General features: G+C 39.7%; 1 protein-coding gene across 1 annotated transcript in view; it reads right to left on the bottom strand.

Annotated features, from left to right (window-relative positions):
• COL4A2 (collagen, type IV, alpha 2) overlaps positions 1–15,941 on the bottom strand; it is a gene marked incomplete at its 5' end in the record, with an annotated part of 100,925 nt that overhangs the window by 36,264 nt on the left and 48,720 nt on the right. Inside the window, 14 exon segments of the mRNA XM_010081650.1 lie at positions 200–266; positions 535–588; positions 2,905–2,949; positions 3,707–3,769; positions 5,066–5,110; positions 6,334–6,408; positions 6,897–6,938; positions 7,605–7,640; positions 9,928–9,990; positions 10,086–10,121; positions 11,645–11,716; positions 12,386–12,502; positions 14,622–14,657; positions 14,740–14,874. Of these exon segments, the coding sequence (XP_010079952.1) occupies positions 200–266; positions 535–588; positions 2,905–2,949; positions 3,707–3,769; positions 5,066–5,110; positions 6,334–6,408; positions 6,897–6,938; positions 7,605–7,640; positions 9,928–9,990; positions 10,086–10,121; positions 11,645–11,716; positions 12,386–12,502; positions 14,622–14,657; positions 14,740–14,874 (886 nt within the window).

The following is a 15,941-nucleotide window of genomic DNA, read 5'->3' as shown; positions in this document are numbered from 1 at the left end:
CAGCAGGAGAGATAAAAAAGCCACCTGCCTGCAAAAAGGTGATTAGGGCACTCTCTTGGAAGGCAATTATACCTTCTGGAACAGTTTACCAAACCACAGTTTTTTAAGGAGTTGAATTCTCAGAATTTTCATGCTTTTGATCTATGTAGAAGGTAGTAAAATGCAGCCAAGATAAGCAACGTAAGCAGGGAAGATGTACCTTTCCTTGGGATGCGGGAAGGAAAATAGGAAACTGGTCCTGGAGGACCGATGTCACCTGGTTCCCCCTGTTAACAGAAGTTGAAGTATCACATCCAAGTGCATTATTCTAGAGAATTTATTTTAAAATGGAAATGTATGCCCATGAAACACAAAGAAACAGATTTTCAAAAGCACTGACGTGACTTTTAAGAAATCTCAGAGATTTCAAGTTAACAAACCACATAACCAGTTCTACAATGATGACAAACACAATTGTTATTACATGACAGAAAAGAAAAGAAAGCAAAATGACAACTGTTTTATTGCTTCTAGCAAATGAAAGTAAAGCAGTACCTTGCTTCCCCTAGGACCATAGCCACCTGGCGGACCATCAAATCCTGGAAAACCCTGTAAGACACATAAAAATTATTGACTTTTCCTTTATCTGGGAGAGAATAAAATTATTTGGTCTGTAGCAGCTGTCTTTCTCCGATGTTTGTGCAAAAACTATGCCACAGAGCTGAGCAGTTTGTCTCCCTGAGGTGTAATTCAGGTAATACCATTAAGTTTCCTTGTGTTTGGTGTTCCGTCTCTTAGACCAAGCCTAACTCCTGTCAAAGGCCAGAGGGACCTGCTGTGGTGCAGGCTGTTGCCCCTGGCAGTGGTGCAGATGGAAGGAGCGCCTACACTCGCACTATCCCCTTGTAGGATGCAGGATGGTGAGGGAGAAAGGGGATCCCCACCATGCCAGGAGACCCTGAGACAAATGAGCCAAGCAGCCAGAAGACACCAACCTGCTGCAAGAGACGAAATGAGCCTGAATCATTAGGAGTGGATATATTTGCACTGAAATGCAAACAGTGCCCAGTGAAATAGCACTGAAGTGCACAGGTTTTTTTTGCTGTTTTCCAGGTGGCTGCAGCCCATTTGGCCAAAGAGGGGTTCCCTGCCTGAATTAGAAGAACTCAGGACCAGCCCTGAAGGCGCCTTCATCCACATCTCCCCTGGGCACGCCGTATCCCAGGGAAAATTTTCCATCCCTACCTCAGAAAATAATATAATATTTCAAATTCTGTCCACTGCATTATTTTGAAAGGTTTGAAATCCAAAGCACGTGGATTAAAACATGTGTGGTAAAACACGGTACTTCCTATGACATGAGAGCGTATTTCAGCTGCTGGGGGTGCACAGAGCAAAGTGTTGATTTCAGTGATGCCGACAGAGAAGAGATGACCTCTTCTGTGTGCTTTACTCAGCTCTTTGACAACTTTTGTTCTCTACAGAAAACATTCACATGTACTCTGGAAAAAGACAAGTGTTAAAAAGTTGAGCTTTTAGTAGAAAAAAGTGGCCAGATCCTCAACTGAGATCAATTAACACAGTTGCACTGAAACCAGTAGATTTGTATCATTCACACTAGTTAGATTATTAGCCAGCCTTTTAAAAATTCAGTGTCTCCTGAGTTTCACAGTGGGGACAACTCCTATGCAGAACTTGAATGTTAATAACCTGCTCTGTAGGTCACATAGTTTTGAAGCACTACAAATACCACTGCTCTCAGCAAGATGCCACAAACTGAATTGCACACTTCAGAGACCTTTCCATGATGGCAACTGTACATCACACCATCAGAAAAGGAGCCTCTTGAGTATCAGGTGTAAAATCTCTTTACACTAGGTGGAGCTGGTGGTTTAAAAGTGAAGCCAGCTACTTAAGCCAATGTGTGCAAGCAGGACATAACCTATGCTTCTCTCTTTCCTAAGAATCAGATCACTCAAAAAACAACAAAAAGGGGGTCATCGTGAAGAGCACATCGAGTAGTTTGTTCCCTCTCATACACAGGTTACACAATGACACTCCTTCCAAACCAGTGTACATTCCACTAAAATTGTTGCCAAGATTCACTGTCATTAAGGGGAAGACACTGACTACTGACTGGAGCATGAAGCCATGTTAACTTTTATCATTTGGCTTTAGTGGGTTTTGCATCAGCCTCTCCACTTATGTATTACTGATAGCATATTCCCTTCCACACCACCAGTTTTTGTGACCGAATAGCTGGGCAAATGCTATTTTCCATATGCATGTGTTTTCATGTCCCATGTGTTTCATGTCATTATTGTTATGCCTTGGTGGCAGGACAAATCCTTAAAAAACTAAGGATGGAGAAGCACGGAAAAGTCAAGCATCCCACAGTTATTTGGATACCTCATGGAAGTGATTTCTAATGCTTACTGAAGAAGCCTTTTTCTGAGCACAAACAGAAAGTATGAGTTCTCCTCTGTCTGACAGAATGCTATTTTAAATATTTGGGTGTGTTTCCATGGGGACTGGTATATTTATCAGTTTCCTTTTCTTCTTCTTTTGTGATATTCAAGATAACCATACATCTCAACCACATGTGCAGAAAGCTATTAAAAACCCCAAAGTTTCTGCATGTAGGAAGAAATTATAGAAATCATGGTCACAGTAATGGGAAAACTGAAAATCACACCTTCTCATAGTGCTCTTAAAACATGCTCATGTTTTAAGCAAAACAGACTTGCATTATAGAGCTGTCTTTTTTTCCACTGATGAGAGAACTAACTGACCCAAAATTACAATGATGGATGAATCCAGATGATATCTGTTAGACTACAGATGGTGTAATTACAGGCAGAATTTGTCCTCTACAGTTTACTTTTCAAAGAGATTGCATACAACAGCCTTGTATTAAATACTTACTCTTTCTCCACTGAGTCCTGGAAAACCATTGATGCCAGGCAGTCCCTATGAAGGCACAATAAAATTAGCAAAATAAAGTGACATCCTAACATCCTAATGCTTAAGAACCATTATTATCGCTTAGATAAAATAAATCTGACAGCTTGAAACTCTAACAGTCAGAGTTCAGATACTTTTTCAATGAGATTCATGCACGGTGCAAACAGAACAGGTCTGAAATCTACTCTGGTATTTCATTTTTATCTCTTATTCATTATAAATCATTGTAAATTGACCATGAAGATTTTAAAGATGGCTGAGATTTTTTTAAATATATGCTGAATACTGTTCTCACTCTGTTTAAGCACTTTAGAAATACTGGCCCCAAAAAAGCATCCATAGATGCTACAAGGTAGTAGTATTTAAATTAGCTTTTTTCCTGGGTTAAGTAACTGGAGTCAAACTCATGCTTGTTAACCATGGTCTGAAAGAGACCTAAGATGGGAACAGTGAAATATAGTCTGTGCTGAGGACCAGGAGAGTAGCTGTGGTTCGGAGCACAGCTTTAGGTATGAGATGCACAAGGCTTCCCAATTATGGTATGGGCACATCTGTGAGTCCTGGAGGGCCCTCCTCCCGCTACCATTTCAAAATGGCCTTTTTGCTTTCCAGTCTCAGGCAGTTCAAAGCTGGCCGTACCCTGGCGGGCTGAAGAACTGTAATTTCTACAATTTGTTAATCTGTGTTTTGTTCCTGAAGGTAAACTCTCAGCTTGGATTTGCACATTCAGCTGGGTGAATTTTACCTTTAATGAGTGACTCACCCTTTGTCCTGGGAAGCCCATCACCCCTTCTTCACCTTTTTCAGGAGCGTAGAGAAGTACACCCTAGGAAAAATTACAAGTCAGTTCAATATATTTCTTCATTATGTGCAAAAAAATTGTGACACTTTTGTAGAAGCTAAACAGGAAGAAAACATCATTGTAACACATGGAGGATCTAATAATAGCTGCATGTGAAAGAACTGTTGTCCTTAATTAAGTGTAATGTGCTTGATCCATTACAATAGCAGGAGCAGGCCATTAGGGAGAGGACAGGGTTTCCCTCCTATCATCTCCTCCTTTATTTCTTCTGTGTCTGCAACTCTGAAGAAGAGACAAAGCAATTGTTCAGCTATACAACCAATTAAGCAAGTCATCTTATGCCCAAACTGTAGCTTCAGAGAGATATCTGGCAAGCATAGGCATGCTGCTCTGCTCTCCATCCTACTATCAAAAAAAAAAGGGAGAAACACATATCCTCTTTTGCTGCATCAGCATAAAATCTACAGTTTTCCTAATGTAGTCAACAAAATTCCACATGTGTAAAATCTGACCAACAGCTGAAGAACTGGTTACCAACCGCACACAGAGGGCATCAGGGCTCACACTGTGACCTTCTCCCATAACCTTGTGGAGAAGCAGACCAGACCATCTGAGAAAATAAAGGTCTGCAACATGTTTAGTGAGGCATCCCTAATTGGTAAAGACTGTATTTTAAACCACTCCGGGAAGTAAAAAGGAATCACTCAATGGCAAAGCTATTTAGACAGTCTAGAGGTTGCCTGTGAGTTAACTAAACCACATTCAGTCAAGCCTGGTTGACAGCTCTAAATGACACAGCAACACATGGGATTACTGTCCACTTACTCAACAGACTTAATGACCAACGGGATCAAAAGTCTGTATGTGTTGGAGAGTAGACTGAAAATGATTGAGAAAATTTCCATATATAATTATTTAATGAAATTCAGTGGAATTTTTGAGCAATCTGGTTTAGTGGAGGGTGTCCCTGCCCATGGCAGGGGGGGTGGAACTTGATGATCTTTAAGATCCTTTCCAACCCAAACCATTCTATGATTCTATGATAGATCAGCAGATCAGCAGTAGTAAAGAGATTTATTAATAGTTAAAGCTAAAATTAAAAAATGTGTGAGGGAAAATCTTATTTCAGTAAACCAGTAAGAGAATGACTGATTTTAATGTGGAGATATTATATGTCACGTTGTTCAGTTTTTCTAAAGCATCAAAACTGGTGTCTCTGTTTATGTTGCTCCATATCTATACTGCATCATTTCAATTAAGAATATACCAGTATTAGTTCCAATATTATTTCTTGTCTTTGTTCCTCTCCACTTGACTTACCGGAATCCCAGGTTCTCCTTTTTGTCCAGGTTCTCCTCTTTCACCCTAACAATAAAGAAAAAGTATTCATATATGTTAGGCATTCCCATTTGCATTTCAATAACTTTTCTACAACACAAAGTGACAAATGTTTATCAAGAGAAAAAACACCACTCTTGTGCTGTTCTTTATTCATACGCTTGTCATATGAAAGGCATGTTTTCATAAGAAGTTTTTAAAGTTGCTTTTAAAAAAAATATTTTATAATTTTTCTGAAAAGGTTTCTAGGAATGTGAACACCTCAGGTTGTTTCCAGGCTTGTTCATGAGATGTCTGGGTCATGAATGCTTGAGCAATGCCTATAAATAAATGCACATTCTCTCATTTTTGCCTACTGGCTGTCTATGAATTGTCTGATCAAAAGTAAGAGCTCCTGTTAGGATTAGAGAAATCACAGCCTAAACTCTGCTCACTATTGACGATATCCTCATTGAATATAAAGGCTTTCCAGATAAGCAGCTTGTATGCAGACATCTCTGCTTAGTCACGGAAATCCCAACATATATGTTACTTAATGCAGACTACAGACTGTAAAAGGCATTTTTAGATCTTTCTGTATCATATCAGTTTATTTGTCTTACTGCAGAAATTGCATGAGCTACGTGAACTTTGTAACATCAAATCTGGGATGAAAAACTACTGGTCTGGAAGTTGGCGTCTGATACAGAATATACACATACAGGGTATGAGTACCTCTGCTCCCAGCAAGAAGCAATAGATGAGAATAAACTGCATCTTGCTGCTGAGGATTTCTCCAATATGTATGAACAAGCCTTAATTGCAAGTATACAATTACCTGCACCATGTAGATAAGTTATATAAACAAACACAATAATTCAGATAGCTTCCGTAAAGACATGCTTCTCCTACGGGAAGAAAATTTCACTCACTATTATGAAAAATAAGAAATGGAATGATTTCTCAGCAGGTATTTCTGCTTGTAAAATTAGAAGATGTGAGTGATGGCCAGTAGCTGCATACTTAAACAAAAAGAACAAGTTTGCCTAAGGCACCTCTAGTCTGTGAGAAGTGCTTTCTAAATGACTTTAGCTACCATACTTTCAAGAAATACTTCATGATCCAAGCTATAGGTAAGTAGCAGATTTCTCATTTGATATACTAAAGGCTTCTAGGTACTATATGTAAAAGCACATTTGTACAATATTTTAGTTTTGATACTGCAGAGCTCTTAGTTCCTTGTGTATTTTGGCAAAATACCCTGTAGTTACCTTGTGTTTGTCAGAGGGGACACCCAGCAGTTCTCTTGTAGGAAGCCCAGGTGGACCTGGAGGACCTGGAGGGCCCTGGAGGAAAAGCAGAAGGGTACATTTACTAAAAGTTATAATACCTTGTCAAGCTGTTCATCAGCACAGAGTCTAAGAAACGGCAACAAAAGGAGCAATGCAGATTTGCCCCTGCTAGGAGTATGGTTCTAAACCTCTGAATAAATGATAGCAAAACGAATCTATTTTGTGCTGGGATTAGCATATTAACATACTTGATCTTGCCATGTATGTTTCCAGAATGACGGTAAAGATTACTCCTTTATATAAAGTGGTCTGGCTCTATAAATTTCAGAAGCGTTCCCTCTAGACATTTAGAAGTTAGTTCAGCTATGACATTCCTTATGGAGATTATCATTACTTTCAAAGCTACACTTGTTTGTTTTTCTCTCATAAATGCATAATACAATTGTAAATTAAGAGAATATTTAAAATAGGTTCCTCTACAAATCACAAATAACACCCATCTGTCCTTTAGTAGTGATATTAATTCATTAGTTTTCCTTTACCTGTTCACCTTTTTCGCCATAGAAGCCAAGACCCCTGTTGCCCTGCAAAAAACAATAGGTCAAGATTTACTAAGCGTACCACTCAGTTTTCTAATGTAAAATTCAAATTTAAACAAGCTTAAAGGCCTTTTCAGGCTTACAAGTCTGTAGGATACCACTGAAGAACTGCCATCAAGTAATAGTCTATGTTCACCTCAAAGTATTTTTATAGATCTAAAAGTATTTTTATAGACCTAACCATTCAGAAAGACAACTCTAATTAAAATCTCATGCTACCAGTGCTTCTTCAACAAACTTTGAGTCATTCACTGAGTAATGTCGTGAAAAGATCCAGCATTTCTTTTGCAAGCTTTTAATAGCACTGAATGTTAAATAAAAACACCTAAATGTACTGGAACAATGAACTCATATATTTTTTCTGCTAAGATATAATTGAATATTGTAAAAACTGCAAGGATTGTCTGATCACGGGAAGCTACTGTGACTACAGAAGCAAATTAAATATGGCTCTAGAACTGGTTTAATCTTTTCAGGGTAGGCGATCCCAGTGTAAGATTAACTTCTTGTGTATGCAGCCAACACAGAAGGTCTTGTGCTACACAGCATTTGGTGCAGCCTGTGGTTCTTTATTTTACTGCCTTCAAGTGGGTCTTGGATAAACCTCAGTGACACAAAACCAACATAAACAACTCTGACACAAAGACTTACTTGTGGTCCTGGTGGCCCTGGGGGCCCTGGTGGTCCCTGGAGAAATACAATAGGTGAGAGCAAGTTACTTGTTGCTCCTAATCAATGTATGCAGAAGGCCAGTTACTTTACAACTGAAATATAAGTATATATTTAAAAGGCAGAGTATTCCTCAGCATTCAATGTGCTATCCTCACTATATTAGCTGTGTTTACTGCTCTGAAAAATACCCTCTTAAGTCACATTGGATTCTTTTCTAACAGAACAACAGTCTCCCAGCTTAGACCTAATGAAATCCCATTTTTTTTTCAAGTAATAAGAACTTGTGCTTTTGGATCCTGACTTAGTAACATTTTAAGCTCATAGTTAAGCATGTCTTTAAGAGCTTCACTGGATTGGTGTCTTGGTACTGCATCCATCTGTACAGGGAGCTGAACTACAATATGCATCTCAGACTACCTACTTGGTATTGTACAGAATGAAATCAAAGGAAGATGGTGAGAAATGAAACTATAACATCTATAACATGAAAAAATGCTGCCAGAGCAGCAAGAAGAGCAGTAGGAACGCCATCACGTGGAGAGACAACCGGCCTTGCTTCTGTCAGCTATGGTAGTTAACAGGCTCCAAAGGGCTCTACACATTAAAAGCTGTCAAATGCAGGAAAGGTGGGGTGAAAAAGAAGCATGAGATGTTCAGAGAGGAAGATGGTGAATAAGAGGCATAGAAAAGAGAGTGAGCTGCAGATCGAACCATCCACATTCCCAAAGGGGATGTAACTAGGTTATGCAAAATCAAGCCCAACTTGCATGGAAAATGTAACGACATTCAGGTGGGACCTGAACTTGCTAAGTGATTCTGCCTTGCTATGTATCTTTGTGTACATCAGCAATTGACTTCTTCTGAAAAAATTACTTTTGAATCACTTTTGGCAAGTCAAGTAATCTGTGAGTCCTTGCCTAATCTGCTGGGCAGATGCACTGCGCAGGCCATCCCATGTCCTGTAAGCCCTACAGGGACTTAGGGGAGCCACGCTTGTCTTCATGTGGGATCTAGCACTTAGGGAAGAGGAATGATACAAACTTAGACCTGGGAAATGCTCCCAGGTCTCTCTTGCAGATGAGCCACTGCTTTAGAAATGGTAAATATAGTTGGATATATTTTGTTAAGAGCTGGAGATGGTGGGGATCCATCTGCTCTGGAAGAGTGTTCAGAAGATATGTTGCTAAGATGGCAATCAGAGGGATGTAGTCACGGGGCTCAGAAAATATATGGTTCATAGCACTCCTAACATCCAAGAGAGTGCACTGGGAATATGAGTCATTGCAGGCTGGGCTCCTGTGTGAAGGTCATCAACTTCGTGGCTTCGCTCTAGAGAAAGAGCAAGTAAAGGACTGAGGAGCTTTCCCTTCAGAAGGGCTGGAGGAAAAAGACAAGGTGCAGCTTACTCCAGATGATAAAACACGCCACTGCAGAAAATTAACTTTGGAAAGGCCTAGTGTGCTGTGGATTTAGTCCCAGAATTATTTTGTGTGTAGGGTGGGGTCTGGGGGCAGGGGGGAGTGTCCCTGTGGAGGCTGTGTGTAGGAAGACCTGAATTAATTTTTCTCCCCTCAATTCAGTGATGTAGAACAGGTCTGAAGTGAAATTTGACAAAATAAACAAACAAACAAACAAAAAACCCCAAAATGCTATAAAGTCTTACAAGAAATAAAGCAAGACTAAAGAAAACAAAATATATTGAATCTGAACATTTGCTTCTCACACACAAAACCATTAACCATGGTAATAAGAAACGTAGAAAACAGCATCTGGAGAAAACACAATCTTCCCAAAGAACTATGCAGTAACACTTGTCAACGTCAATGCTGTAGATGTTGATTTTGGAAAAATGACTGAAAAATAGTTTAAAAATAAAATTGCATTCTAAATACTAATGAAGAATGTTATCTACTCAGTCTCCTGTGGGAAGTGTGGAGAGCTAATATACATACCCTTTAGGAGCAGAAAAGATAACACATTAAGGACCTGATACTTTTGATAACTCAGCATTGAATAATGTTTACAAAGAAGACTCTTTCAAGGATGTTAAAGAAATACAGTATAAATCAAAGCCTCAGGCAATACAGGGTGAAAAAAAGTATACCTCTTTTTTCAATATTCCTTGTAGAATCAGTGTCTCATACTGCTTTTTAAAAGGTTTTGCATCCAAGGACACCTATTTGCTATTTCTAACCCCTTTTTTCTATCCATTTGCTAGGTTGCAATCCAACACAGTTGAATTTGCCGAGATGATTCTTCTGTTAGATTAATTTCCTACAGAACATATTTTAAACATACTTACTGGTCTTCCTCGCTCTCCTCTTGGACCAACAGGTCCTTGAATACCCAGTGTACCCGGAGGTCCCTTTAAATAAAAAAGAAAAACCCAACCATCAATTAGTGTTGTTCTGACAGCAGTTACTATTGACACCTTATCACATTCACTGTAATACTACTTACTTGAAAACCATTGAACCCTGGATCTCCAGGTTCCCCCTAAAAAAACCAAAAAAGTAAAAAATGCAATAAATGCTACACACAAAATTGAATAAAATCTTTTTCTCACTCATTAATTTTTTTCTCACTTCAAAAACTAATCATAGCATACAATGCTATACAAACCCTTACATACAGATGCATTCAGTACAGGTGTTGAGATAAGTGAATGTGGGCTACATGGATTTTCTACTTTCTGTATATAGTATAGTTGCATTCAATACAGTAGGAGGGTACAAAGTTGGCTAGGGAAGTTAAGGATCCAAACTACAAGGCTGAAATGGACAACAGACCATGTTTAATTATTTTTTGAAAAATCTCATCTAACCAGTGGCTTAATTAGGGCTATAACCTCAGATGAAATGTACAAGATCATTTTTTATTAGTGGCATGGGAATTACAAAATCATTTTGATTCTCTTCTGAGTCACTAAAAGCATTTGGAACATACTGTTTTCAGTGACCGCATATTTTAACTGCAGTACATGTTGAAATGTTTTTGGAAATTGGATCCAAAAATGTTCTAGTGAAAAGACCTTCCAATACCCATAAATAATGTGGTATTCAGTCCAGACACCTTTAATCATTTTGAATAGCATCCTAACTATCTAGTTTATTTGATTTTAGTTAACAGAATAATTTGTGGAACCAAGTACTTCCTGAAATCAATACAGGTGTCAGTATCCATCCTTGGCCACAATATACTTGAGCAATTCTTAATCATTCCTAATTACTAACAAATGCAGATTTAAAGAGTTTCTGAAAGGAAAAGAAGATTCCATTAAAAAACACAGGCAACTTACAAGCAAGTCAACAGAAAAACCCATTTTGGCACTCATCACCGTCACAAAATATACATAATGTCAGAAGATCCCTTCTATTTTGAGTACAGTGCAGATGTAGCTTTGTACATAGATTTGCCACAATTTATTCTCTGACAGCATATGTAACCCCTTTATGTGATACCTTCAAATTATACAAGACTATTTATATGAGAAGAAAGTTACAAGTGATTACAAAACAAGTTTCAAGGATTAGATGCAGTAAAAGCACCCATAGCACCCTAAAACCCAGGGTTTACTAAATAACTAAATAATGTATTGAAGCATATTTTATCCCAAGTCAACCAAACTCCTGCATGAAAAGTATAAAGAAAGGATGCTAATATTAAATAAAATAATTCAATGGACAAAACTATGGCAAAGGAATGATTTTGCCATGCATGATACAAAGGTAGTCATTGCATTAAGAGGGTAATACTTGAACTACATCATCTCCAGTGCCTCTGCAATTCACCTGTAGGCTGGAATTCCTTGCAAATAACTGAGTGGAGATTTTTTTTCCCTGGATATCAGAGAGACTTTGCTGTAACCAGAGAAAGCAGAAGCTGCCTTGCAAAGCCTACACAGAATCAAAGTGGGCCTCTTGGGACGTCTCCGTCAGAGTATAAGAACAACTAACTCTCCATCATCTGATTCTAAAACAATACTGAGCATGAATAACCCACAGGAGTTAGAGACCTACCCTGTACCGGCTTGCGATGTCCGGTGGCAGTATATAAGGCTCCCCCTTCTGGCCCTTTGGCCCTTGGACTCCCTGGAAGTGACCAAGAAAATAATACAAGTAAGCTTTGATATCATATCTGTTAACACATACACAGCTATAAGTAATAAAAAATATTTGTTGGGGTTCCATGAGTATATACATACTGCTGTTTAGAGGCAGAGCTCTGGAAAATCATGGTTTAAAAAGAAAGTGCAAACCCTCATAGTACATTGCCTGGGAGTGGTATTACAGGGTTGCACCTCAGAACTAGAGCAGCAGCTGCAGCTCCCCAGGGCTGACATGTGCCCTGGTAAATCCAGGAGCCCCACTGCTCACCTCAGCATGATCCCACCTATCGTGCAATGGAAAGCCAATACTTTGGCCATGAAGCAGGGAAGGAAAAGGTTACTTTCATCAGGAATTGAGAGTTTAATCTTCTTTTATCACTGTTGGATAAAGCTGTACAGGTTTTCCTGAAGTAATCTCCCCACATGACCTACGTGGCATGTATAGCTCTGGGCAGACCATCTAGCCCTGGCTGCAATTTAATAACAGTGCATGGTGCACTGTATCCATGGCAAGTCCGCATGGACACGCTGCTGGGCCAAAAGGGAGGAGCTCCATTAAGAGATGTCCCATTCACTTCCAACACACACATGAATGAAACTTGCTTCAGTAATGATCTTAGCTTCAGGTACTCACTTACTGTCAGCTACTTACAATGGTACCAGGGAAACCAGAGAGTCCGGGAATTCCTGAGTCACCAGGGTCACCTACTGTCCCATTACAGCCATCATGACCCGGTTTCCCCCTTGATCCTGGCTGCCCTGGATGACCCTGTTGAGGAAAAAAAAAAAAGTGTTTATCTATCCATCTGTTTCTAGTTTTCCTTTTCCTGCAGTCACATAGTATTTAGACATTCTCACATTAAGCCCAAGGCTTGGATCCATGGGAAACTGTGATTTTCAAAGACAGAAACAGACAGTGCCTTTTTTTAATATAGCTGCAGCTTGAACCAGATGCCCCAGACAGCATGAAAAAATGAGCAGTGAAGGGCCTTTCAGAAAGGGTAGGAAAGCTATGTTCAATGCAGGCTCTGTCAAGCAGACAACTAACTAAGCCAGATGAGGCGGCTGTGCAGGAGCCACCGAGAACTGGGATTTTTAAGCATTGTAGCATTAACACTGGAAGAGTGGGAAGAAGGGTTCCTCGCTGGCTTTGAACAGCTTTCAAGCTGAGAAAAAAGTCAGAGATGCTTTTGGAGCTAGGTTGGGTGTTATGATGAGGCTGTAAGTATTGAAGAAAACAGAAGGGCTCAAAGCAAGGGAACCAGAGGCACTGCAGAACCTCCACACAGAGCCTCTGAAAAGTTACTTGCATCTCAAACTGAATTTCCATTTCTGTACCTGCATTCACCTTAATTGCTGTTGCTTCTGGTTCACACTGAGGCCGATGAGAAGCAAATCTAAACTTGAGCAGCTCTTTCTTCCAGGGGGACTCAGTCAGAAAAACCAGAAACTAACATAAAACATTTATCCCTTCTCCTCTACCTAGAGCAAGAGTCTTCTCTTTGTTTCTGCCCCCTTACTTAGAAGAAAATTAAATCTGTCCACATCCTTACTCCATCAAATACTGGCATTCTTCACCCCAGAAGAGATTCAGGCTTGCCACCGTCCTCTCTTGGCCTCCAGCCCCACATCCTAGCGCTATGCCATCACAGTTCATACATGTGCCTATCTGTCTGCCTTCTGATGGTCAGTGTTAAGCCTCAGCCCAAGAAAATTGCTTAGAGAGTGTACCGAGTGGGAAGGGCAAGGGAGCTTGAGGACAGGACATAACGACCATGAAGGTTCAAGTACTGTCCTGAGGTTTTTATCCCTCACAATGCAATGTGCAGAGGTCAGGAAGGCAGGGCTAGAAAAGAAAACTTGCTCAGGTAAGAGAAGCGGTCCAGTTATAACAACATGGAGGTTCACAGGGGAGTGATTTACTCTCCTTCCCAGGAAGTTAGAGGACTTAGAAAAAAACAGTATGATGTGGTGAGATGAGCAAAATCTTTGGCTTCAGGAGTGTTAATAGGAATGGGAAAGTGGGTCTTCTGCTTTTCCTTTAAGAGTGAGAAAGAAGGAGAGGAGGAAGAGTGTGAGAGAGAAAGCCCTGAAACTCGATAGGGAGTTCTTTTGGAAACAAAAAAGGGTGAAAGCAGAGTGGATGTGGATGCGTGGGCTGCAGAGCAGGGCCCCGGTGTCAGGGAGCACTACAAAGGAAACCCAAGCCTGGGAACTCTGTCCAGGGATTCCAGTGACTCAGATTTCTTTGTTATTTTATGACACAAGATGTAAAGAAGTGTAAGCTGGGAAAATACTGTGCTGTGAACTTTACCCGGTTTTCTTCTTTGAATGTTTCAGCTTCATGGACCTGGTCAATTTGTTCAAAGTTTGACACTGTTCAGTGTTCAGTAAGTTTTTAAAGACAATCTCAAGCATGCCATATGAGTTATAAAGGAAATAACAATGGTTAGTATTCTTAAAACCATTAGTCTTTGTGCTTTGCAACTCTGAAATAATGAAGGAATGACCCACTGGTGTCCTTCGCTCACAGGGTTTAAGAGATGTGAGGTACTTGTAGCTCTTTCCTACAAAAGAACATACTTAGCTGGGTAACCTTCAGGGACAAAGGAAATCTCTGTCCTTTCTTGTCCCCTTTTACAAGGGGATTTCTCCATAGGACAAAGCAAACAGACCTTAATTATCTGAGGGAAGGAGAAGGAGCACAGATTCTGCTTTATTGTTGTGTATCTGCAGTTCCACTCACTTCAACAAATGTCCTTAGTTTTAACGTGTGTACGTGGCTGATCCAGAATTTAGCCCAGAGATTTTAATTGAAGTACAAAGGCTTTAAACTAGCCTGCAATAGTTGCAGTTGGTGATTTCTTTAAGATGAGGTAACTGGCTACTTCTGCCCCGGGGAATCCAGTGACTCCTCTTTGCCCCTGCAGTGAAACAGCACAATTAAAATTATGTTCTGCCCAGTATTTTGGTCATTAGCTAAAACATCTGATATTCAAAAGTTACCACTTCTCCTTTGGGTCCACTTATTCCTGGATATCCTCTTTCACCTTTGTGACCTTTGGGACCTTGCAGTCCTGGGATACCCATCAATCCTGGTGGTCCAGTGAATCCCTGTGATCCAAGAAGTCCTGGCTGGCCCTGATAAAAAGAATAAAAAAAGCATTTATTTAGGAACAGTCGTGATGCATGAAGCTGGATTAGTTATCGCTGCTGCAATGGAGTCAATCTCTTGAAAAGAAAACAAACACAGAAACTGTTTCTGTTCCAGCAGGCCAGACTCTTTTGATGAACGTCATCTGGAAACACCATGTAGAGAAACTCCAGCAAGAGTGACCACATTGTGTGTGACAAAATCAATACAGAGAAATGAATGCTCGAATCAATATTCACTACTTGAATATTCACTACTACTCTACAAAAAAAGTGCTTTAATTGGTATAAGGCTTCTCAGGAATGATTCTCGCTGCTCTACATCATAACTAATTACACTCTGAGCAAGAACAATATGCGTAACTGTGAAATCTACTTAGTGGCTGTATTTCTTACAAATGGAGCCTGATCTTTAATGGCAGGAATTTCTGCCTCTTTGGGGATGATATTTCTGTTTAACAGTGGAGCCTGAAAATTATTAGATGTGCATGTATCCACGCAGGTTGAAGACTTGCACGCAGGGCTCCTTTGTCATTCTCCCTTCCAGCACTGGTTTGGCTCTGCAGGCCACTTCAAACATTGTTTAAAAATAATTCCCTGTTGACTGCCAGCATCACAAGGCTCAACAGGGAAAAAAATCATTTTGAAATGACACAATGGTGGTTTAAGTAATGGGTTGTGACAGTATGTCTGAGATGTGTGAACCAAAGTACTTGAAAACTGTTCCAGATGTAGTGTCACCAAAGGCACATATGTTTTGCATGCTCTACAGTATTTAGTGCACTAATGACACTAGTAGTGAATCGCTGCAATCTTTTCTGGAAGAATATGCTTCAATGGCGCAAAGCACCATTTACCAAGATGTTCTAATTAAGACAATTCTAATGAAAGTATTTTAAAAATGCAATTAGATTTTTCACAGACCACTCTGCAATAGCATTAATATCTCATGAAGAAAGAATTACAGCAAAACAGGAAGAAACAGATATATATTTATACAAATGAGCTGATAAAAAATAATATCTTATTTTAGTATAAAATACTTACAGTCTTGC

This window comes from Pterocles gutturalis, unplaced genomic scaffold (assembly GCF_000699245.1).
Source record: "Pterocles gutturalis isolate BGI_N339 unplaced genomic scaffold, ASM69924v1 scaffold36234, whole genome shotgun sequence".
In the NCBI taxonomy this organism is placed as follows: Eukaryota; Metazoa; Chordata; class Aves; order Pterocliformes; family Pteroclidae; genus Pterocles; species Pterocles gutturalis.
This window is presented reverse-complemented; position numbering and strand designations above follow the sequence as displayed.